The sequence below is a fragment of the Entelurus aequoreus genome, linkage group LG05 (assembly GCF_033978785.1).
Source record: "Entelurus aequoreus isolate RoL-2023_Sb linkage group LG05, RoL_Eaeq_v1.1, whole genome shotgun sequence".
Taxonomy (NCBI): domain Eukaryota; kingdom Metazoa; phylum Chordata; class Actinopteri; order Syngnathiformes; family Syngnathidae; genus Entelurus; species Entelurus aequoreus.
Genome location: NC_084735.1, coordinates 60,336,867 through 60,363,244, shown reverse-complemented (window position 1 = coordinate 60,363,244; position 26,378 = coordinate 60,336,867). Strand labels below are relative to the sequence as shown.

At 36.9% G+C, this 26,378-nt stretch overlaps 1 protein-coding gene and 1 long non-coding RNA gene across 2 annotated transcripts in view; both read right to left on the bottom strand.

Moving 5' to 3' along the window:
• The window catches only part of srrm3 (serine/arginine repetitive matrix 3), a 102,059-nt gene that overhangs the window by 17,350 nt on the left and 58,331 nt on the right, over nucleotides 1-26,378 (bottom strand). Inside the window, 1 exon segment of the mRNA XM_062048516.1 lies at nucleotides 12,721-12,992. Coding sequence (XP_061904500.1) covers nucleotides 12,721-12,992 — 272 coding nt within the window.
• On the bottom strand, nucleotides 19,029-23,041 carry LOC133650835 (uncharacterized). Its single transcript, XR_009826321.1, has 3 exons — nucleotides 22,988-23,041; nucleotides 22,833-22,899; nucleotides 19,029-19,453 (listed from the first exon to the last, which is right to left on the bottom strand). It is a non-coding gene; the product is annotated as an uncharacterized LOC133650835 (long non-coding RNA).

Genomic DNA, 26,378 nt, shown 5'->3' with positions numbered 1-26,378 from the left:
GCTCATCAACACCCGTGCTCACCTGCGTTCCAGCGATCGACGGAGCGACGAAGGACTTCACCCGATCATAGATGCGGTCGGCAGCCCGGAGACGGAGGAAGTCAAGGTGAGGTCACCGGCTAGCGCGTCTGCTATCCATCTCAAAGTCCTCCTGGTTGTGTTGCTGTAGTCCGCCGCTAATACACCGATCCCACCTACAGCTTTCTTCTTTGCAGTCTTCATTGTTCATTAAACAAATTGCAAAAGATTCACCAACACAGATGTCCAGAATACTGTGGAATTATGTGGTGAAAACAGAGCTGTTTGTATTGGATCCAATGGTGTCCGAATACTTCCGTTCACTCCGTGACGTCACGCGCAAATGTCATCATACCGAGACGTTTTCAACCAGAAGTTTCGCGGGAAATTTAAAATTGCACTTTAGAAATTAACCCGGCCGTATTGGCATGTGTTGCAATGTTAAGATTTCATCATTGATGTATAAACTATCAGACTGCGTGGTCGGTAGTAGTGGGTTTCAGTAGGCCTTTAATAGTTAAAACAAATTTACATTATTGCAATCAGTTGATAAAACATTGTCCTTTACAATTATAAAAGCTTTTTACAAAAATCTACTACTCTGCTTGCCTGTCAGCAGACTGGGGTAGATCCTGCTGAATTCCTATGTATTGAATGAATAGAGAATCGTTTTGAATCGGGAAAATATCGTTTTTGAATCGAGAATCGTGTTGAATTGAAAAAAATCGATTTTGAATCGCATCGTGAACCTAAGAATCGATATTGAATCGAATCGTCGGACACCCAAAGATTCACAGCCCTAATATATATATGTATATATGTGGGCCAGCAAGGCCTTCTCTGCTGGCCTAACATAACCAGAAATAATGATCATAATTAAAGATAAAAGTAATTTTTTATTTACTTTCCCTAAATATCTAAAAGTATTCATATTCTCTTCATGTCACATTATGCTCCTTCCAGCGCTATTGTTTTTAGGTTTGAGTTTTTATCCAATCAGAATTCAGCTGGCTTATGTTGCCATGCTGTACAAAATCTGCCTGGGGCCTTCAGAATCAACAGTGCAGGCGTCTATGCACTGTAAGTGAACGGGCACATACAGTTGATAGATAGTTGCGATAGTCAATCAGATCACGAGTTGATGTCAGTAAGTCCTTCTAGCTGGCCTTACGTTGAGCGTGACATTTACGCGTCGTAGAATTTCTGACCTTTTGACCTATATTTCTTGTCTTTTAAGAATGTCCGCTCATTTTCAATTCTCTTCTATTTTGTGCCATTGAATGGACCAGTTGTGGGACAAAGGTGAATATGGAGTTATGCCAACCTGTCTACAGAATGTTTAGAATTTCCAAATATGACTAACAGATACAAGGTTGTTTTGAAACAGACAAAACCAAAACAAAACAATCATGACGCACTAGATAAAAAACAGTGACGAACAAGAGACATATAAAAAATGGCAGAAGACCGGAACTCGACAGTGATTTTGGCTTGTGTGTGTCTTGTTTGCTCTGGAGTCCATGTGGTCTGTCTGCACGGCCAACTCAATTCAACCTTTCGCTTCTGATAATAGATAAATAAATTTGTTGTACTAAACTACTTTTGTTGCCTGCTTAAGCTTCGGACAATCCACTACACAAATTGGCGTCACGAACAGGATGGTTTAGAAGCTACAGGTCGACAGCCGCACCCGCTCTCTCTGTCAGGCAGACAGTGTGTTGCATGCACGCATCGCAAGGTAAGCAGTTTGCTTTAAAGTGTAAACATTTTCTGCCTGGAGAGAGCCGGATCGATAAGACTAATTGCTGAACCTGTTTTTGATAAAAGTCAGGTTCTCCAAAAACAATGTGGAATGGGGTAAATTATGGTTGGATTGAGTTGTTTTATATGTGATCATTTGTCTGTGTGTTTGTTGAAAACTTGTGATTTCTTGTTTTTAGCTATAAGGGGATTGTTAATAGAATTTTGGTGGTTTGGAGTGTTTTTGAAGCATAGACGATGTGAGAAGAAAAATTTCTTTTAACCTCTTCATCCTCTGTCGTTGTTGGCAGAGGATGCTTCTTTCTGCAAGTGCATCAGAATTAGCCAGAGTTGGACAAAGATAAATTTAAGGCAAGGTTTGCTAACTGGTGTGACATTTGGCCCATATAAAATTGATACATCTGTGAAAGTGCGAGACACCTGTCTATGTGGAAACTGCAGCGGTCCCTAGTCCTTGTGACTCAGCGTGTAAAAAAGCCTCATATTAGGTGACCATTCAGTGACTCCGGTAAAGGAGATCAACTGAGCCAAGTTGTCACGAATCTGTTTAATGGCTGCAGAATAGACAGGTGGCGTCTCGGGCTCCATTTGGTAGAGCTTTGGTGGAGCTTTGGTGAAGCTTTGGTGAAACTGTATGGAACTGACCAAAACATGATGACTGTAGAGCATTGGGTGATTATCAGTGACTCTATGGTGCTTTTATGCTGTTGCCGTGTATTGGTCAGGGAGTAAAACCAGGGGCTGCTCCGCTGAACGGGTTAATCGCCGTTGTATGAGTAATGAAGGGACCTGTGTTTGTTAATGAGACGGCCGATTCCACAAAAGCACGCGTGCATTAGTTGTTTATATTTGTCCGGACACGGGGCGGTATTGTAATTTATAAATGTGTGTGTATAATGATGAATGCTGAAATGTGTGTGTATTGAGTGAGTCAGTTTATGTTGGTACATTTAGATGTATGCGTAATTTAATAACTTTTGTGTAGCACCTGGTTTCTTATCTGGTTTAATTCCTCCCCTTCCTTTTTTTTTTTTTTTCACCCAGCCCCCCCACCCCTCCCCTCCCCTCCCTTCACGCTTTTTCTCACAGCCCTGCTATCTGTAAAAGTTGGGAAATTGTCTAAAATGTGTGTGCTTGTGAGAAAGTAGACAAAGTTTATGTACAGAAAACATATGAGTGAATGATCTATCCATTTAATTATCTTCTTCCGCTTATCAAGAGGTTGGATCGCGGAGGCAGCAGCCTAAGCAGGGAAGCCCAGTACTCCCCCTCTTTGGCGCTGCGAGCGAATTCCAGTCATTTGAATTTGTTTTTAACTGTGCTGGTGATTGTGACTGTGCGATATTATAGTTGTAAGAAGGCATTGAAACTATAAATACGGAAAAAAGGCTCTCGCTCTCTGGTAAATTCTCTGTGTGTGAGTGCGTGTGTGACGCATATAAAAGAAAAAGGAGTCTCAGCTGGGAGACATTTTGAGATAAGAGTGTGTCATTGTGACGAGGCTGTGTGAGTGACAGCTGCACGAGACTTGGTTCGAAGAGGTGTGACACAGCTAGGTTAGCATTGAGCTAGGTTAGCATTGAGCTAGGTTAGCATTGAGCTAGGTTAGCATTGAGTTAGCATAGCATTGGATTAGTTTAGCATTGAGCTAGGTTTAAAGAATAAATAAATACATAAATAAATAAATAAATAAAAAACTATATATAAATATATATAGTGGACAGCTGTACTCAATCTGAAGAGAAGGCTGACAGGTTGGTTTTGATAATAGGAAAAATTAAATATACTGTATATGAATAAATAAACATTTAAATATCAATACATACATTTGGACTGGGACATTGAAGCATTGTTAAATTCATTAGTCATTAATTATGTGTGTAATATACGGTATTGAAGAGCCTTGTTGCTTATCTGATCCATCCAGTTCCTGTGTGGAAGTTGAGACAAACACACACACACACACGCACATCATAGGTTGGAACACATTGTAGCTTTGAATTAATAATGATATAGCAAACACATTAAATAAAATTGAATTAAATTGAATAAAGGTAAAATTATTATTTATTTATATTGACATTTTAATTATTTCAAGAATAATCACGATGAAGTAAAATTGTAATTTATATTCTAAAACTTCTAAAAAACATCTGTGCAAACTGTGAAACATGTAGTCTGAAGAAGTACCGATGAGAGTCGCCAACACTCAGCGCCATAGTCAAAACAAAACGTAGAGAAGCGTTAAACAAATTCTAATCAGAAGGAAGACAGACCAAAATATGAGAACTTAAGTAAACAGACAGCAAGTAAACCAGAAATAATAATGTAAATAAATAACAAAGAAAGCAAATTTCTATGTGACATTGGTGCATGTAGAATTACATGTAGAGAATAAAACTAAATGGAAATAACTGTCTGCAAGATGAGCATGACGTCATGAATTGTGCTCTGGTTAGTAATAGATAGATAGATAGACAGATAAAACGTTATTGATTCCTTCATGAGAGTTCCCTCAGGAAGAAGAAGTAAAAAGTAAACAGTGACTAATAAGGGTATAAATGGAAACAAAATAGAAAAATATTACAAGGAGAATAAAAATAGAACAGTAAAATAAGAGAAACTAGGCATTAACGACCATGATATAAAAAAGTATTGCACTGTTATTATTTTGCATTCTCTGTCATCCTAGCCCCCCCCAAAGAGGAGTTGTACAGTCTAATGATGTATGAGACAAAGGATTTTTTATAGGCTAAACCAGTAGTTCTCAAAGGAGGGTATGGTGTTTCCGCCCGGACAAAAAGGGGGGGTACCTGAGATTTTAAATATTTTAAAATAGCGACAATTCAAAATCCTTTATGAATATAATTATAGAAGAATAATTCTTCAACAAAATAAATATTTAGAATTAAGTTCACGAGCCCAGATGGATCTCTATTACAATATCCAAAGAAGGTTGATGATTGATTATATGTATAGAAATCTTTATTATAGTTTAATCACTTGTTTAATTTTTAAAACGTTTTAGTTATTCTTATATTTTTTTTTTGTCCAAATAAGTCAAGTAAGACCACAACAAATGAGCAATATGGTGCACTGTTATACAATTTAATAAATCAGAAAATGATGACATTATGCTGTATTTTATTTCTTTATTTTACTGGGAAAAAAGGTTGAAAACCACTGCCCTAAATCATATCTAAAGCTAAAATTATTTTATAAGACTGATTATTTTGGATAATTGTGTTTGTATTGTGAGAGAAGTAGAGAGGGTGAGAGAGAGAGGAAGAGAGAGCAGGTGAAGGAAGATTGAGGGTGAAGAGGATGGTTTGAGAAAATATGGGAAAAGGATGTTTATAACCTTACGTTATGTGAATGGTTTCTAGGAGAACAGAAAATAGAAACATTGTGTGAAGTGTAAGGAAGAGATGGATACAGGATGTTGTTTGTAAAGGAAAACGAAAGTGAAGAAAAGATGAGAAAGTGACAAATGAAGGTATTCGTAAATGGTATGCTGTTGATTGTGGTTAGCGGCAAGTTTGTTTATTTGTTTGTTTGTTTAGTTGTTTGAGTGAAATGGGAAGAAATCAATAGGAATAATTACATGCAAAATGGAATAAAACTATGAGTGCGATAGATAATGAATGAATAAATGAAATAGGTTTATTTTGGTCATATAATCAACCATCAACCAATTTGTGTGAGCAGTTTAACAGTAAATTAGACATATTAACAATCATACACATTTACACACAGAAAAGAAAAGAAAAAGAATGACCGAAAAAAGAATGGGCGGAAGCCAAAGCTTATATTGCCCTATGATATACATTTACTGAACATTAAATTACCTGGAACATCAACGTTAAAAGATGAAAGTAATTGTTACTATATTTTATAATGTTCAAAAAACTTTACTTTTCAAGGGTCTCTTAAACCATAACAAAAAACTACATGTGTTCAGCTCATCACTGAGGATGGTCCATCATTTAACTCCTAGAACTGAATTACATTTGGTTTTTTTGACCTATTTCAAAAATCAATATCCCCCGTAAATGATAGTTTTCTCCTCATAATGTAAACAAGCTAAGAATACAAACTGGAAGGCTGTTGTTCTTTACTCGGAAACATAATTGCCATTGTTTTAAAATAAATTATCTGAACATTTAACACATTATGACTTATAAAAAATGGATTGGTATGATCATAATAATAATGCTTTGTGTATTATTGAAATGAGCCTTTAAAGTTTAAGTATTGGGTCTATATTTATTCTATAAACATTTCCCCAAACTTCAAAACAATATTACATATGGAAAAATAAATGAATAATATAACATGTGCAGACATTTCTTATTCAGCATGTGTTTAACTTTATACCGAATAGCAATGGATTTGGATATTTTTCTTTAATATGTTGAATATGTGGCTTCCAACATATTTATGATCAATTATTATTCTCAAGAAGTTAGTTCATATACTCTGTCAAGTTACTCTTTCTGGTAAAGATTTAGTCTTATTAATTTCTACATATTGAGATCTATTACTTAAAATAACTACTTAACCACTGTTGGGAAACACTTTTAATTTATGGGAGTATTGGGATATGATTGAGGAAGATGTCTGCTGTGGTGGTGGTTAGTTCGGAAATTAATGTAATAAAAGTAACTTTAAAGTGCAGTCTGACATTTGTAGTTCGGAGTAATTTATATTTTTAATTAGACATTGCATTCCACCATACATCTGGGAGGTGGCCTTGTGAGGTGTTTGTGCTGCGATATCAGGACATGTGTGTGTGTGCATGTTGTGACTAGTGTGAAAGAAAAGATGGAAAAACGAGAATAAAAAAAAACATTCTTTTGTTTTGGAGAATATCACGCACAGCGGGAGGTCAGAGTGCAAGCATGACAGCTTGCTCGCCTACTGATAGACAAATGATAGTTTAAATTAACTTATAGATCATCTTTAAGTGAATTAAAAGGGCACTTAAATACACACGATGTAGTACGTATAATCTTTGAATTAGGGTTATTGATTAGCATTTAATGGGATAGTTAAGACTGTAATTTTAAAACGTGATATGCAAAATTGAACTAACCGAGAGGATATGAAAATGATGGGTGTACATGTTTTGAGTTCCAAATTCTGGAGGAAAAAAAACCTCAACAAAACATAAAACCATACAGACGGACTTGGGTGGTAGTCACGGAATTGTCCTAGGTCAAGCTAGGGTGGAAACTGTTATGCAGCACGGGGACTGCCAACTTCTCTGAACAAGACAAGCTCCAAAGTTGTAGCCAGAACATGCTCACAAAAAATACAGGTGTGACAGAGGACGCCCACAGCAGGACGAACAGCAGGATACAAACAGACCCCTGCTGGACATAAGTGTCAACGGACAATGTTCAACACAATCTTTGAAGCATTCCTTTGTGGTCAACCTGCACACACCTTGTAATGACCTGCTTACAAAATGTGCCCTGACAATTCAATACCGCACAGAAGGAACGTCCTGATGTTGCCTGACAGCACGACATCAGCTGACAACTACTGGGGACGCCTCCCAGGAACGAATGGAGGACGGGGACTGCTCTAACTGTCCTAGCACTGGCTGACTGAGGTGCGTCCGTGTGCCCTGCCACCCAAACCGCCAAAGTGTATGATCACCAATTAGACGACTCATAATAGGAGCCTTTTGACTCTTATATATGGTGGGACTCAAGGTATGGCCGCTCATGTGAACTATCCTTACAACAATTAGAATGGTATAAGATGGACAACTAATGACCCACATTGTTCCCTCTGTCCTGCCTACGAAACCAAAAATTTAGGTCAAATGATAAAACAGGGCGTAGTTGCCGCTGATTGAACCGATACGCTAATACCACATTTTTAATTATTTCGGTTGTCTGTTAAAAACAAAGCTATTGGTTGCAATTTGGACACTCCTGCTGTAGGCTACAAGGAGCTAGCAGCTACACAACAGCTGAGCTAAAATACAATTTAAGCATATCAAAAAATTGTAGTTGCTTATTACATACACAAAGTCGCTTAGAGACAGAAGTCTGTAGAAAGTATTCAGTAACAAACATGTCCGAATTATTAAACTTTCTACCACAGGAAACATACTGAACAAATACAGCAGTTACTGTCAGACTCTAATCCGGATTACCTTGTCTATCAGAGACATGGTTAAAACCCACAACACCTTTCGTTCTAATTAATGTCCCGGGGGACAAGATTACAGAAAAGACAGATCGAGTGACAAAGGGGGGAGGAATTATGATTTATGAAAGGGAAAACATTAAAAGTAGATCAATTTGGGTATGTTGAAATTAAAATCACATTTTCCTCAGAAATGTATTTCAAGGTAATTGTAGTATACCGACCGACCACAGATGAAGACATTTTTCTTGATTCATTTTCAGACATCCTCAAACAGCATAGTATGAAAGAGGTAACGTCATGGGGGACGTTAATCTGGACTGGTTAAATAAGACGCGTGGAAAGAAACTTAAGGATATTATAAACGGCTTCTACATGATACAAAGGATAAGCAGCCCTACTAGAATTACAATTGGATGACAAAATTCAAAGAGATCATCTGTAAATACACTAATACAAAACCAGAGTGCTAAAATAAAAATACCTTGGATTAATAAAACATTTTGGATTCTAATAAAGACATCGGGACTCAGCTCTCAAAAGAGCAATTAAAACAGGTCTAAATACAGATCGTATGATTTTAAAAGTTTGGAGGAACAAAGTTACAATGTTTATGCGGAAGTCTAAGGCTGACTTTCACTTAGAATTAATCAAAGCTGCAAAAGGGAACATTAGAAAGTTATGGAAAACCAGATACAAACTTACGGAAAGAGAGCAAACAAGAAACAACACTATAACATTAAATATCAATGGCGCTACTATCGCAGACAGTCTGGACATACGTAATAATTTTAATGAACATTTCATCCAGTCTGTACAAACCCTGAATAAAAAGTCCCTCAAAATCAGTGCAAATAATTGTCATTTATTCAGGATGGACTAATTTTAGAATTAACAAATGAAACAAAGTTAAACAAAATCTTCACTGCATTATCAGACTCACGATCTAGAGATATATATATGGGTTGGACACTATCTTCCTAAAAACATATAAGGATTGTATTATTGCTCGTATAACAACGATTGATAAATAAATTAATAACGGAAAACACTTTCCCTACCACGTCGAGAAACTCCTACTATGATTAAATCCATAAAGCAAATAAAGAAGACCAGAACATGTACAGACCAATTAGCCTTCTCCACGTTATAACAAAAGGAATAGAAAATTTGAAGTTAAAAGGTGGCTTTGGAGCAATCAAGGCTGTTCACACGGTCACTAAGAGGGGCATTATGTTGACACATCAATTTAATGAGTATTATATTTATCCATGAGAGCATTTTTGTTGTAGATTGTGAGGTATGGTTGTTAAAATCTTGGTTGTTGTTACGAATGATGACAGATGTGAACAAGAGCATGTATTGTTTTTGTGTGATGATTTAAATAAGGTGTGGATGGTTCTGATATATTAAGAATGTGTCCATGAAGGGGCATTTTATGACTTTCCTAAATTTGATTACATGCTACAGTATGATTATTTTTTGATTAATTATTGATTATTATGAATGTATATATTTATTATGATTAATTAGTGTCATAATTTTATTGCTTGATTTTTGGATCCCTTTAATTTAGGTAGAGGGACTACAGATGGAAAGTAGCTATTTAGATATAATCTGGTACAGAACATATCTGTTTCTGAACTTAATGTTTCTGTGCATTGTCCCATCATAGATAGACTAAATTAAACACAACTATTTAGTGAATTATTGAGGCCACAATAATTCACTAGGTGTTGTAAAATATCAAAGTACTATTGCAAAAGCGAACAGTGACCTCAAACATGACCTGTCCTCCGCCTCTGTTCTTGCTGCGCTTGACTATCAGCTGCCTTTTCTTTTTCTTGGATGTTTCTGAAACTACTAATACTACTACTACTATTACTATTACTACGACTAACACTGTCCCTGTGAGAGGGACAGAGGGGGGAGGTGGGTTTGGATTGGGTCAAGTTTGAGCGTGTTGAGGTTTTATTTAATCGATATGATCAATAAAGGAACGTAATGATTTAGATTGACAATTGCAGTGGTTGGCGGAAGCAACCCCAACCTCAAAGGAGAATGCCAATTCAGTAATTAAATGTTTTGTGAATTATCTAATATCCCGACATGGTTTCCCCAAAAAGATTAGGTCAAACAACGGCACCTATTTTAAGAAAACAGGTTATCGTCTTCAGTCACAAGATCAGCACTTCTCAGGACCAGCAGCTTCCTAGGAAGGCGGAAAGACCATGAGACCAAAATGGTATGTTTGCAAAATGTAAAATTTGTGTGCCAGTTCCTCTGTGCAGATTTGAGGATGAAAGCAGTCACTCCAGATTCCCTTGCACTCGCTAAGAGGGGCACGGTAAAAGCCGATCCAGGACCAACACCCGATACCTGACTGGAAGGAACCGAGAGGAGAGACAACACCTTACCAGCGATGACGTTGCCAGCCAATATGTGTCCGTCGGGACTCTAGCAGCTGTGGAAGGAGGCCCTGAAGCAAGCCGAGGGCCTGGACCAAAGCCCCACGCCCCATACTCTGCCCCAGCCTTCCCCAAAGCCCCCACAGCTCCAACTCTACCTGAGTTTTCCCCAAAGCGGCCAGCGCGCACATGCCATTGCACAGTCTGCCCAATGGACTGAACCACACCCCAAGAAGAGACAGAGACAGACTGTTTGAGTGGATCCCTTTCTTCACCAAGGCAGCCACCAGCCTGAGGCACCACCGAGCCATCTATACGAGCACTAATTGAACATGGACTCATACGAAATTCAGTTGTGTGTTCAAAATCAATTGGTAATTAACAATATTGGTAACTACATTCATTGCAAATGCCGGAAAACATATTTTTGCAAATGTCTTACAGTCATAAGTCTATATACATTCATCTATTTATGTTCAATGATGTTCATGATCAAAGTATTTGTTATTCCTTTACTAAATCAAAGGGTAGGCCACTAATTGTGTTCTGTGAGATGGTTTTACTGCAGGCTGGTAACAGCGATCGCTCTGAAGGAGGGTCATAGACGGAATTTTTGCCTCGTATAAAAACATTGAGGTTTTTGCCTCTATCTGTGGTAGAGATTTAACTTAGTGGTCTACATCAGAAATTGTTTTGGTCCAGGGTCTTAAGACCCTGGAAGGAGGGTATGTCATAGAATTTCTGACCTTTTGACCTATATTTCTTGTCTTTTAAGAATGTCCGCTCATTTTCAATTCTCTTCTATTTTGTGCCATTGAATGGACCAGTTGTGGGACAAAGGTGTACAGAATGTTTAGAATTTTCAAATATGACTAAGAGATACAAGGTTGTTTTGGAACAGACAAAACCAAAACAAAACAATCATGATGCACTAGATAAAAAACAGTGACGCACAAGAGACATATAAAAAATGGCAGAAGACCGGAACTCGACAGTGATTTTGGCTTGTGTGTGTCTTGTTTGCTCTGGAGTACATGTGGTCTGTCTGCACGGCCAACTCAATTCAACCTGCGCTTCTGATAATAGGTAAATAAATTTGTTGTACTAAACTACTTTTGTTGCCTGTTTAAGCTTCGGACAATCCACTACACGCATCCTATGATTGGATACTCATCGGGACTGTTAGCGGATTAATTTGAGAACACAGAGTTGAGAGACAGTTACGATAGTCTATCTAAGTAGTCTGATGTTAACGAGACTGTGATTGGATACTCACTTGTCATTCCAAAGTGAGCATCCATTCACAAGTTGCAACTTAGCAGGAAGCAGGAAGTGTTGACCCACAAAGAAGGAGAACAAAACGTTGATTAGGTGGCAGATATATATTGTGATGAACTCCATTACTCAGCATGCCACAGTAGCCCTGTTTAGGCTGTTGAATGTAGCCATGTCGGATGTTAGCAGCTACAGCTGGATGTTATCGATGAGCACGCTGTGGAGTAAACTTAAAGAACTCAGCCAACACGCATGAATTTGCAAGGCCATTTTCAAAAAGGCTATTTAAAGCAGTGGTCCCCAACCTTTTTGTACTTGCAATGCTTGAAAATTTGTAAAAAAAAATATAGATTTTTTTTTGTCATAAAGAAATACAATCATGTGTGCTTACGGACTGTATCCCTGCAGACTGTATTGATTTATATTGATATATAATGTATATATTGTGTTTTTTATGTTGATTTATATTTTAAAAAACTTTTTTTTTTTTTTTTTTTTAATTTCTTGTGCGGCGGCGGCCCGGTACCAATCGGTGCACGGACCGGTACCGGGCCGCGGCCCGGTGGTTGGGGACCACTGATTTAAAGAGTAACTACATCTTGTGAGACGATGTCAGCGTTGAAATGAGGAAATGCCTGCCGAATGGGTGAATTGTGAGTTCAAATATTTTATTTCTTAATTTTTTCACGTTTAATGTTTTTTCCAATTTTAATTTTGACAGTACCACATAAGATATGTTTTAATTGCTGATGTGGGTTTATTGATTTTTAAATGCGCCACAAAATAACCCGTTTTGTACACTGTTGAGGTGATTCAATGGCCAGTAGTGCGTACATGTGTTTCTGTATAGTACTTCTCCAGCAATGGTCATGTGGTGACATAAATCATGGTTTTTTGAGAGGTAATCATTGAAGTCAGACATTAATGAAGGCCTAGGTGGGAAACGCACGGCTCGCCACTGGTTCCACGTATGTGTGTATGTATGCGTTTGTGTATGCCATATGTTTGTGATCATACGTGAGTTAAGGTGTTCCAGATTCTCCGAGAAGTTTTACAAAAAGAAGTATAAACATCTTTCTCAAATATTTCTTCTTACTTTTTCTGATGCCGGCTCCTCCCTCTGTGAGTGCGATCATGCTGGGAGTGTGCCGAGTCACTGCTGCGAGCAGGAGAGCAGGAGTTCCTGTTGTGATCTCGCTGGTTCTGTGTTCTCCCTGACCTGTGACCGACAGCCGCAGCCTTGTCGTCCACACTCTCGCCATCGCTCGACTCACGCAGCTGCACGCCTTGACTCCTGCAGTGGACCTTCTGTTCTTTCAGCAAAGTGGACTGGATACTAGTAGAGCCAGGAGCCAAAATGCGCAGCTTCTGTAAATAAACAATGACCAACAAAGAAAAAAAGAAGACAAAGGAGGACAAAAGGAGCATTAGAATGTTTTCAGGCTTGTGACTGAGCAACACGGTACCAAAGGAAGGTAACATGTGAAAAAAATAAAAGTTTTCTCCATAAGGCTTCTAGATAGATAGTCCTCTAAGGTGCAGCACATGCAATACTTGGCATGCAAAACCATAATGAATTAAAGAAAATCATAATTGAAAAAACAAAACAAAACTAAGAGGAGAAGGACAAGAGGGAAAAATACCAAAATAAGTGAATCAATAATAGAGCAGAGGCAGAAAGTAAAGAGCTACAGATAGTGGAAATTAGAATAGAAAAAGAGGACTTCTTTCATTTGAATGATTTTAAAGAAATGAAACAAAACAAAGACAACTGGACGGAACATCACAGAAATGGAGGGAACAAAATAAAGAACACAATTATTCAATCAGTCGAATCAGAAAAAATCATCTGCTACACAATTTTTCTCTTTTTGATTTTTTTTCCCCTGAAACAAGTGCTGACATGTGAACAGCGACCCATTTTCTTCTATTAAAATCAATGTTATTCCTGTTTAACTCCCTTCTGGTTAACATCCACTTACCAATAAAGTGGTATTCCCTCCTTTAGTAGGTAAGGTATGAAGAAAAGGGAAAAGTGGGGCAACATAAGTGCATCATTAGATTCACAAAATGCAAGAGAAAAAGACACAAAACCCTTCCTGTCAGTGAGTCATGACACAGTGCATGGGAATCAATGGAAAATAAGTGAAAACAAAGAGGAACACCACAATGTGCAAGGGATCCCTCACACCGAGTACTTGCTTTTGGACTAACCACCTCCTGGTAACATTTAGTGGTACTTTCCTTTTTCAGCCTGATACATTCCAATGGAAACAACCTTGGCCTTTAAAGGGTGACGACAGTCTGCTCACAGCCTCCTTCATACGAGCGGTACTTTTTAAGTGTCTCTTACTGACTCTTTTGCTTCTTTCTTACATTTTTAGCATGTTTCAATAAAACGCTGTGCATGACTTAGTTATTTAGATGTCCCCACTTTTTAAAACCACCTCTATCTTAAAGCCTAACAAAAAATTTAAAAAAGCCAAATCTAAATTCATCATAGACTGTCCAACTTTGTAAAATACACCAACACTAAGTTGCAAGTGACTATTACCGAATTATTTGGGGTGTAACGAAATTCAGTTAAACAAAAAAAAAAAAAAACCCGTCAAAATAACTAAAAAAAAAAAAAAAGTTCCAAGAACGCAAAGTGGCACGATGAGATTTGACTGCTTGCTGCATCAGCTGACGCTGCAGTGTCTACAAGATAGAGAACGACGTGACTCCCGGCAGCGCTATCTATCTCGGGACAATTAAGTCGCTGCACTCGTGGTTTCAGCACATGGATGCCTAGTTCCAAGTTGAAGGAATTACACAAGACTCAACCAAGTATTTCCATGTAGTAGCAGTGCTGGAAGCTTCAACGACAGCCAGAGCAACAACGTTACTGGAGGATTCACTCAAAAACGTTTTATATTTTTTCTTACTGTCAGAAATAAAGGGGGTCGACCGCTTACCAACTTCATGGATAGCAAAGCCTCTGAATGAATGTAGAGCAAGTATATTTAACTAAATTGTTTTGGGGCCACATTTCCAAAAAGCTAAGGACAGGGGGAATGGACTTCTTCTTTCACTATTAGTCTTATTTTGTTAATTCCAGAGAACCAGCATCTTCAACAGGAGACATTTGTTTGTGGTTTATTTTTTTGTTCTTGTCAGAGTTACAGAAGCACTCTGCTGTTTTTAAGGACCTTCTGCAAAAAAAACTAGTCCAAGACAAGTATGACAGCTGCAAAATGTGCGTCTCACATGTTTTTTTTTATTGAACTCATGGACCACCAATGGAGTAACCCAAATGATGAAAAAGAGAGGACCTAACATGGAGCCTTGAGGAACACCACTAGTATCGATAAGTAAGTTGAACAAAAGGCTATTGACTGCATCCAGAGTTTAAAAAAAGCTCCTTAGTTATGTAAATCACATTATGAAAAAACATTTTTACTGCCAAAAAGGAGAGGACTTAAAGGGTTGCCTTGAGAAATGCCTCGGTTATGTAAAACACAAGTTTAGACCCCAGTGTTCTATGTTTGCAAGCAAGGTTGCAATGTCAATGCAAGGATCTGCCGATTTTTTACAGTGGTCCAAGTTCCTCCAAATAAACAGGAGCACTGTTGTGTTTTTAGGAATTTGCTGCAAAAATGTTTGCCTCAGAAGTTTTGAACTAAACTCAGGGCTGGGCTGGATTTTGACCTGAGCTGCCAGTTGTATAGCATTGTAGCGAATGCTGACTGTGATATTTACCAGTCCATCACAAGTTTGTCACTCACTCGAAACTTTTCATCTGTTGCTCGATTATCATCTCCATGCATATTTTACCTGTTGTTTATACTCTGGATATGGATTTTTTTGGGGGGGTATTTTGTTTGAGTTTAATCTTTCTCGGTTGTCTATAAGTTCATGTTTTCATACAGGGAAAACAAAAGCCAAGCGCCCTACTGTAGAAGGTAATGCTTACTTCTTGTTTCATGTCAGCCAGTTTTTACTGAACATTTACAACTTTATACATTTTGATATAAGTCACAGGACAAGCCAGACTATGGACAAATGTAAAACGTGATTTATATTGGACAAAAGTTTTAAGTTTACTCAAAATAAAATTTGTTTTGAGCACTTTCCACAGAAAAATGTCAGAAGTTGGCAAAATACTTGCTTGTTCGTACATAGTTCGACAAGGACTGAAAATAAAAAGTGCAGGTTATGTGTTTTTTATGTTTGTTTCTTACCCATTTTTACTTCAGTACCAGGTAGTGGTCTACTACAAACCCCGTTTCCATATGAGTTGGGAAATTGTGTTAGATGTAAATATAATGATTTGATTTGCAAATCCTTTTCAACCCATATTCAATTGAATGCACTATAAAGACAAAATATTTGATGTTCAAACTCATTAACTTTATTTTTTTTTTGCAAATAATAATTAACTTAGAATGTCATGGCTGCAACACGTGCCAAAGTAGTTGGGAAAGGGCATGTTCACCACTGTGTTACATGGCCTTTCCTTTTAACAACACTCAGTAAACGTTTGGGAACTGAGGAGACACATTTTTTAAGCTTCTCAGGTGGAATTCTTTCCCATTCTTGCTTGATGTACATCTTAAGTTGTTCAACAGTCCGGGGGTCTCCATTGTGGTATTTTAGGCTTCATAATGCGCCACACATTTTCAATGGGAGACAGGTCTGGACTACAGGCAGGCCAGTCTAGTACCCGCACGCTTTTACTATGAAGCCACGTTGATGTAACACGTGGCTTGGCATTGTCTTGCTGAAATAAGCAGGGAGCGTCCATGGTAAAGTTGCTTGGATGGCAACATATGTTGCTCCAAAACCTGTATGTACCTTTCAGCATTAATTGGCGCCTTCACAGATGTGTAAGTTACCCATGTCTTGGGCACTAATACACCCCCATAACATCACAGATGCTGGCTTTTCAACTTTGCGCCTATAACAATCCGGATGGTTCTTTTCCTCTTTGGTCCGGAGGACACGACGTCCACAGTTTCCAAAAATATTTTGAAATGTGGACTCGTCAGACCACAGAACACTTTTCCACTTTGTATCAGTCCATCTTAGATGAGCTCAGGCCCAGCGAAGCCGACGGCGTTTCTGGGTGTTGTTGATAAACGGTTTTCGCCTTGCATAGGAGAGTTTTAACTTGCACTTACAGATGTAGCGACCAACTGTAGTTACTGACAGTGGGTTTCTGAAGTGTTCCTGAGCCAATGTGGTGATATCCTTTACACACTGATGTCGCTTGTTAATGCAGTACAGCCTGCTTACGTGCAGTGATTTCTCCAGATTCTCTGAACCCTTTGATGATATTACGGACCATAGATGGTGAAATCCCTAAATTCCTTGCAATAGCTGGTTGAGAAAGGTTTTTCATAAACTGTTCAACAATTAGCTCACACATTTGTTGACAAATTGGTGACCCTCGCCCCATCCTTGTTTGTGAATGACTGAGCATTTCATGGAATCTACTTTTATACCCAATCATGGCACCCACCTGTTCCCAATTTGCCTGTTCACCTTTGGGATGTTCCAAATAAGTGTTTGATGAGCATTCCTCAACTTTATCAGTATTTATTGCCACCTTTCCCAACTTCTTTGTCACGTGTTGCTGGCATCAAATTCTAAAGTTAATGATTATTTGCAAAAAAAAATGTTATCAGTTTGAACATCAAATATGTTGTCTTTGTAGCATATTCAAATGAATATGGGTTGAAAATGATTTGCAAATCATTGTATTCCGTTTATATTTACATCTAACACTAAGAAAGCTAAGATGATGTGGTGTGCATTTTGAGCCAAAAGTATAACAACTTTAAGACACAAGCGTTCAAAACTTTTAAGTTTATGAACTAATAAAAATAAACTACTGAGATTGGTAATCTTCGGTTCATTTTTTCTTTGTGGAAGCAAACCATTCTAATACATGGCTCTAACTTTTGCAACGCAATTGTTTTTCATCAACAAAATTTTTTATAAAACAGATCGTCATTGGTTTTGGTTTTACATTGTATAGTGAGCCCTTTATTGCATTTGGTATTGTCTCGTGTGTTGACAATTTCGTTACACCCCTACACATTTTACAATGAAGTATAAACACTTTTGCAAGCAATTAAATAGCTCAAAAGACATCATGAACTTTCATGCATTATTCATCCGGCAGCTATAACATTATGACCACATACACATTGTTATTAGACCCGAAGCAAGAGCTATATGAAAATAATATTCTGCCATAATAAACAAATATATATATATATATATATATATATATATATATATATATATATATATATATATATATATATATATATATATATATATATATATATATATATATATATATATATATATATATATATATATATATATATATATATATATATATATATAATTTCAGGCATGGTGTTTGTTTGTCCAACACAATGGCAGTTCCTGCAATCAGGAACATGCGCTCTCACAAGAGGGAGTCAGCAGTACATCGCCTTTCAAAGAAGCCACACTCAAATACAAACGCCTTTAAGAAGAATTTACATTTTGCAAAAGCCAGTTACTTCCCAGTGTAACATGGAATCTTGTCATTTTTTGTTGGACGCACAATTTACGAGTGTGTGTGGTTTCCCATGTTTTTATCAAAATATAACTATAAATGTCAACATTGTGTATGTGCTGATAGCTTGATTTATGATCGCTGCCTTTGGTAAAAGCTGAAATCTTTTAGGTTTTGCTCACATTTGCTTTCTTTTATTCAGACTCGTCGAGGTGGTGCTTCACGAAACACTCGTCGCAAAAAGTAAGTGAAGTGATCACTGCAAACTCATGCATTATTCGACTTTGCCTTCTTCGACTGGAGTGTGCTCCTTTTCTTGTCGTTTTTTTGTAAAATCTTGCACTCTTTCACCCTTTTTGATTACCTCTCGAGGAACTCTGAAGAAGGTTTTATCCTTTTGGCGATTTGAACGGTTACACCAGCCTAAAACAACGCAAGCATAGGGCATTTTTCTTTGAGAAAGTCAAAAAAACGCCCACAACGCTATGACAACAGATGCTCGCTGGCGAACCACTTCGAGGATGTGACGTCAAGTGAATACAACCTATACAACATGTGTCCTGTGATTGGCTGGTGACCAGGCAAGGGGGCCCTGCCTCTTGCCTGAAGTCAGCTGGGATAGGCTTCAGCTCACCCGTGACCCTAATGAGGACAAGCAATGTAAAACAATGGATGGATGGATTTTACAGTGTTAACATATTATAAACAGCTTTCAGTATGATCCAAAGCAAAATAATAACCATACTGTTAGATGAATAGCTAGCTAACTGTGTACTGGATCTCCTAGCAATCTGCAGGAGGTCATAATGTTGAGGCCGCTTGATGCTTTAAATCTGAGATATAGCGTAAGTGAGGGCCTATGTTCTCCAGACAGACAACAACAAAGAAGAAAACCTGATGACAGCTGCTAAAAACTATGTTGTAATGATTCATCAACAAACAAACAAATGCTGGACAAACAGGAAGGCATTCTACCAAAACAGAAATAAAAATACAAATGTAGATAGAGAAATGAAGCAGGAAGGTTGAGCGGGATACTGGACTTCATAATGAATTTAAGGCGCAGAAAGACAACAAAAAAACTAAACTAAATACTTCAAAACATTTTCAGAGTCAAATCATAATTGAAGAAAATCAACTTGTTTCAAGACCACTTGGAAACAACAAGAGAGAGAAAGAGAAAGAAAGAGAAACATTGACGTCACTCAAGCTAAAGTGCTTGTCACATTCTTATCTGCATAAAGATCACGTGCGGAGGCAAAGCGTTACCTACCTTATGTTTCAATCAGTGACACGTATGCAAGGTCAACACAAAAAGGAAAGAAAAAAACAAAGAAAGGAGAAGGGGAATGTTCTCCGCAGCAATTTGAGAAAAACACAATGACCTTTTTTAGTATTAAAACTACATATTTTGTCCAAACACTAGCGAGAATCAAACAAACCAAAAAAGCCAAAGAAAAAGAAAAAAAACATAACATGTATACATATACACATATATATATATATATATATATATATATATATATATATATATATATATATATATATATATATATATATATATATATATATATATATATATATATATATATATATATATATATATATATATACATACACATATATACATATATATGCATATACATACACATATATACAGTACATATATATATACATATACATACACATATATATATATATATATATATATATATATATATATATATATATATATATATATATATATATATATATATATATATATATATATATATATATATACATATACATACACATATATATATATATATATATATATATATATATATATATATATATATATATATATATATATATATATATATATATATATATATATATATACAGATGAAAAATTGGGATTAATCTAAAAACTACATTCATCTAAAACTACACGATGTGCTTTGTCTTTTTCGCTTGTACAAATGCAGCCATATTTGTATACAAAAAGGGGAAAGGTTAGAGGTGAGTGGATGTTGTTTATTATTATATTTGTATTGTCGAGTAGCTACACGTGGAGGGGAGAGAGGGGTGCATGCAGAGCTGGTAAATGTGTAACATATATGGGGAGTTAAAATAGTGTGTTGTGATCCACAGGATATGGATGAGGAGGATGGACAGGAGGGGAGGAAGAGTGTCAGGGGGGCAGTCACTGCTAAAATTAACTAGAGAGTCGGCACATTTGAAAGGGACCCCAGTCATATTTTGGCATGGGCCTTTTGTAGATCTACTACTACTACTACTATTACTACTACTACTACTACTACTAAAATAATAATAATCCTAAAACTCCTGCTTCTACAACTCACTGATATCAGCTTGTTTTGCAGGTGATAATTGTGCTGTTGGTTATGAACATTAAACCATATAATAGCACTTTGACAGTTCTCTGGAACTTGAGTGCATTACAAATAAAATATATTAAAGTATTATTGCTGGTAAATACAAGTAAAGTGGGCTGTTTTAACTTGTGGCAAGGGGACATGTTCAAAATGGCTTGGGTCCCTTCCAAATACAAAATCATTTGAACTAAAGTGTGAATTGTCCCAGATCCTTTTGACTTCACAAAATGATGTCGGTCAGTTTGAGACTGTCTCACTCCAAGTGTGGGAGTCAACATGCAGAATACTTTCCTTTTGTGCTACTTTTTGGCAGAGGGGTGAGAATTACACCAGCACATGTTTTTTTCCTCGACAACGCTGCACTTTTTTAAATAAAAAATGATAATAATAATAATAAAAATAAATTATTATATGCTCAAAGCCTTTCATTATTTTCATATTACAATACAGCTGCTTTATGTCACCATCTCATAAATATTAATGACAAACGTGGTTTAGTAGAACATATTTAACACAGGAATGTTTATTATTGTCACAATTAGAAGTTAGGGTAAATAAACATTGCCGGACAGCCTACATGAAACAATTGGAATGTATGGGTGCTGAACACAGTTTAATAACAAAAAACAAAAATGGAAGCAATGGCAGCCATGGCAGCCATGTTGCTTTTAAACAGGTAAGTGAGACCCTACATCACTAAACACTTGAAGGCTAACACTTATTTACAAAAGGAACATGTTTAAATGTTTTCTATACATTAGGCCCTTTTCTGTTGCAGGAACTTTTACAGAAACTGCCATTTACCTGGTAAAACTAAACTAAAAACGACCTGGGTAAATAAAGTTTCACAGGAACTATTTTAGTTCCTAGTAGTTTGGTGGTGGTACTGAAAAAATTCCTGGAGAAACTTTAGAGGGGCTGTGCTGTCGAACGCTGATTGGTTGAACACAGTTGGGGCATTCCTAAAAAGCGGAGACAACTTGTATATTTCGTATTTCTTATGTATTTACAATTACAACATACTTGACAATGGAGTGCAAGAAGAATGAAAGGAACTTTCGACCAACAGGAACTTTTGTGGGGCATCTGTGTGCTGAAGAACACTGATTAGTGGAACATTTTTGCAGTATTTTTACTCAGCCGGAGTGTTTAAACTAGTATGCAGCCTAATGTTGTTTATTCATTTTTTACGAACTTCATTTAGTACACGAAGGTACGAGAAGTGGAAGGACTCTTTTAAACGTATTCACAGAGGAATATAAAGTATTTAGCTGTACAACAAAACCGCGTCTCCAGCTGGGACTTGACAACCTCGTTGAAGTGAAATGTGAATGAGAGGAGACAGTAAACGAGTGGGACGAAGGTAAATCACATCATATATTCACTATTCTCTTTTTGTTACATGTTGTAAAAGTAGTCAGTGACATGCTATTTGTGTAGACATCAGCCTCAACCTGAGTGAACCGAATGCTAATGCTAACCAGCAAACCTAAATTTGATGTGTTCATTGTCACCGTGAGATAAACACTTGACAATTATTAAAATATTGTTATTTACAGTACAAATGTTACTGAGGGAAAGGTTTTCTGATTGTAGGACACTGTCGACAAAAAGCCTAACATCTTATGTAAATTTCAGTACATTTGGTTATTAACTCGTATTGTTTTGTATCTTATTGCTCTCTATTTTATTAAGCTACACTTTAGTAAAATAAATATGATCAATAGTATGTTAATTTACATGGTATCAGTGTAGAACTTTACTGTACCACTCATCAAAATGTCATCAGCCTGGTTTGTATAAAATATTGTGAACTCAAAGTTCCTGAACTTTTGGTGGAAAAGGGCCACATCAGTCCTGTATGACGACCACAGCAATTGTTGTTTCACTTTACTAGTGTCTTTCTTTTCTCCTACAATGCATGTCACAGAATACTTGCACATGTTATTTGCTTCATCGCATAAAAAAATAAAGCAAGTTGGTTGGTGTTATCCTCGGTCTGCTTTTGCATGGAAGCATCCTGGATTGTCTTGATATGAGACAGACCCAAACGCAAGTGGGGGACAAAAAACACAATCCTGAAAATGTCCATAATAAATAAAAGATTTGCAGCTGCAGCAGTAACGTCAAAGTTAACTTCAACCAGAGACATTCACACACAACCTCATTATTCCTTGTAAAGATGCTGCTTAAACAATGTGTTCACTACATGTCAAAAATATATGAGCTAACAAACAGTGTTTGGATTAGAGACATTGAAGTCAGTGTCACCTGGAGGCAACATGCAACGGGCATGTTTTAAAGCATTCATTAATGAACTCCAGTGGTTGAGATGGAGCTGTTGGAGGAAAGGAGGGTTTATCACTGAGCAGAGCTGCTGTTTAACAGAAAGACAACGGTAAACAAGAAGAAACGATCACACATACCCCGTTAATCTAGTTGGTCCAGCTCCGAAACATTTGAGTGCTTTTTATATGAACAAGACAGAGACATTGGGGCATTTATTAATTGTTAGATACCATTTTTTTTTCAGGTTGATTCAACAGTGGGGGTGAGGGTAGATAATGAATGGCACAAGCAGAGAGAGAGCAGATGAGGTCTCTTGAGTCACACAAGAGGAAAACAGCAACAGCGCTACATCGCCTCTCAATAATGACTTAAAATAGCACTATATTTGATTTCAACATAATAGCTAGTTTTTGTTCTTTTAAGTTTTACGTTGTGTTTTTTTTTTTTACAAGCGTTGATATAGGACCAGGCGTTTAAAGATGCTGTTATTTTCTAAATATATTTCTATACATATAGGGCCACATTTGAACCGATACGGTACCAATTCAATACGGTACCTAACTGTACTAATTTTCGGTACGTTTGTGTGTGCTTATTCATTGTTTTATACAACAAAACCTAACTTTCATTTGAACATTTAATAATGAGCTGATTATGATAACTTCTGTCCAATTGTTGTATTTTGTTTTATTCTTACATTACTTTGTTCGCATTGAACATTTCAACATTACCTGGAGGCAATTTGCATTAGTTTGCTCTCAGTGCTGCTGGAGTGATAGCCAAGTGTTAGTGTTGGGGATGTAATGATGTGAAAATGTCATTTTACGGTTATTGAGACCAAAAGTAGCACCATTATTGTAATCGCAATATTGTACTGTACTCATACACACACTCAAATCCTTATTGCTTTAATAACTAAAATAGACACTCTGTTAGAAAAGTGACTTGTTTTGCATATTTGGGTTTCTTATGCTGCACCGATAGTGTTTTAGTCTTAGTATTGAATCTTTTTTTTAATGGCTAAACGGACTGTAGCACTTTAAAATATATTTAAATGTAAAGTGCGTTAAGAATAAAATATATTATTATTTCTGGTGGGTGTTCTATTCTTTGGTTGTCACACTCTTTTTAGTGGTCATTTAACGCACCATAAAATCACCTGATGTGTCGTATTCCTCTGAGTATAGAACGATCACTCTGTCTGATCACTCAGCATGTACTGTAGGTTCAATGTGCACAATTGGATAGCTTAGTTGCTCAGACAGCAATGTGATTATAAGTTTAGATTGATGTATGTCATTTCTTAAGGAGGAAAGATGTTCATGTCCCTTGTTTTCATGTTAGCATTTAAGCTAGCAAGGTTGCGTCAGTCCATCTGTGAATTTAATAATGTGCAGTTATCAATCACGGTTTTTCCAATAATTTAATTTAAAACTGTAATACTAACCGTCAGGGTTTTACTGTGGTTATCGTCATTTCCGTTTATCGTTACATCCCTAGTTAGAGCCGGCTGAGTCCGCAATAGGATGTGACGTCACGCGCATGGCACGAATTTTTAATACAGACTCTCATGCCCAACCCAAAAAAGAACTTCATTTTATTTTACTGTAACGGAAAATGTAGCTCTCTTTGACAACATTTATTTAAGTATATTGCATAACACAACAGCAGCAGAACCAATGTAGTAATGCTGTACAATATGTGTAACATGAATAAGTTTCAAACAACTAAGTAGCGCAAGCCACATTTTTACAGCGCATACAGAGATGGATAATAATCCCTCCTGATACAGTAGTACCTCGGCTTACCAGTTTTTCAGAAAACGAGGTTTCTCTTGGCTAATTGTTTTGCTTTATTCGGGTTACAAGCCTTCCCACCACTAGAGCGGGCCTCTAGAAACCCTAGGGTTCCTGGTACGAAACCAGTTTCTGCCATGACTGCCGTTGTGTCATAGAGCAAGACACTTTACCCACCTTGCTCCCAATGCTACTCACTGTGTGAATGTTTGTTGGAGGTCAGAGAGGCCGTTGGGGCCATCAGTCTACCCCAGAAGTATCTTCCACCATCACTGTGTGAATGTGGACTGAGTGAATGATGGCATCGCAGTTCTCACTGTAAAGAGCTTTGAGTGTCTAGAAAAGCGCTATAAAAATGTAATCCATTATTATTATTATTATTATTATTATTATTATTATTATTTGGCAAAGTGTTATTATTATTATTTGGCACAGTGTATCCTGTAGGATTCGACTAACGTATCCTGTCTTACTCGCGAGCATTATCTTATAGCTAAAATGGACATAAAAAGAATAAGTGGATGATATTCATTGAATTAAAGAAACAAATAATCAAAAACTAACTAAAATCTAACTTGGTGAAGCAGTTGGAGTGTAGCACTGATAACGCCCGCCAAGGACGTTACAACAATATTTAGGGAGTTACAATAATATCTAATTAGCAGACATTTATCCATGGATATATGGAGAAACTGTGCGTTTGATGGAAAAGCAGCTAGAAGGTTATACTGTAAAAGTCCACTCTTCAAGGTAAATTCTGTAAATTATTACATTATTTCATAAAACTACCGTACTTGTTTGTAGTACACATATTGTATTATTTTTCATACAATATGCAATATCTAAAAGTTAGTTTTTCTTTTTAATAGGCATTTTACATGTCAAAATGGTGCTGTTTTGGGGGGCCCAACCCAAATTAATTTAATTTCAATTAATTTAAATTGGGAAAAGTGATTTGATATCGGAGTAGTTTGCGTTACTAGCTCCATCGCATAACCAGTTAGACTCATAAGCCGAGGTACTACTGTGTTTCATCTGAAGTCACCAACATATACAACTTCATGAAGTTGCCAACAGCCACGACTGTTAAAGGGGAACTGCACTTTTTTTGGAATTTTGCCTATTGTTCACAATCATCATGAGAGACAAGAACAAAAAAAAGTTTTTTTTCTTCCCTTTCTAACATACAAATCTGCTCGTTCTAGGTGGCTAGCAATGCAGCTAATGGGAGCAATCAATTCTACCTCTAAATTACTTTTAAAATGCATTAAAAACGTCAACAATACGTAATTTCAAATAGATTGGCTCCAAGTTCCACATTTATAGCATCAAAATCGCTTTCACCACACTCTCCACCTAGTCGGCTCCAACGTCTCACTCTTCTTTCGAGCTGGCTTCTATAAGCAAAATTATATTTAACTTCAAAAGTATAAGGTTATGATTCCTCATTTGTCCAAAAATAGTTGTCTTCGTTGTCTGTTACCAAGTCTGCCATAATTAGAAAACACACTTGTGTTTGATTCCCGAAGTAGGAACACACACATTTGTTGCTCGGAGTCAGACGCGCGTTGCTATGGAAACAGAAATCAATGAGCAGAAAAAAACAGTCACGAAAATGATTACAATTATCAAAATACGGTAAATATTGAACATATTGCATATTGTTATGAAGGTGTATGTTACTACATTATGTATAGACTTGCAATGTGTATATAAAACTTTGATGGAGGGT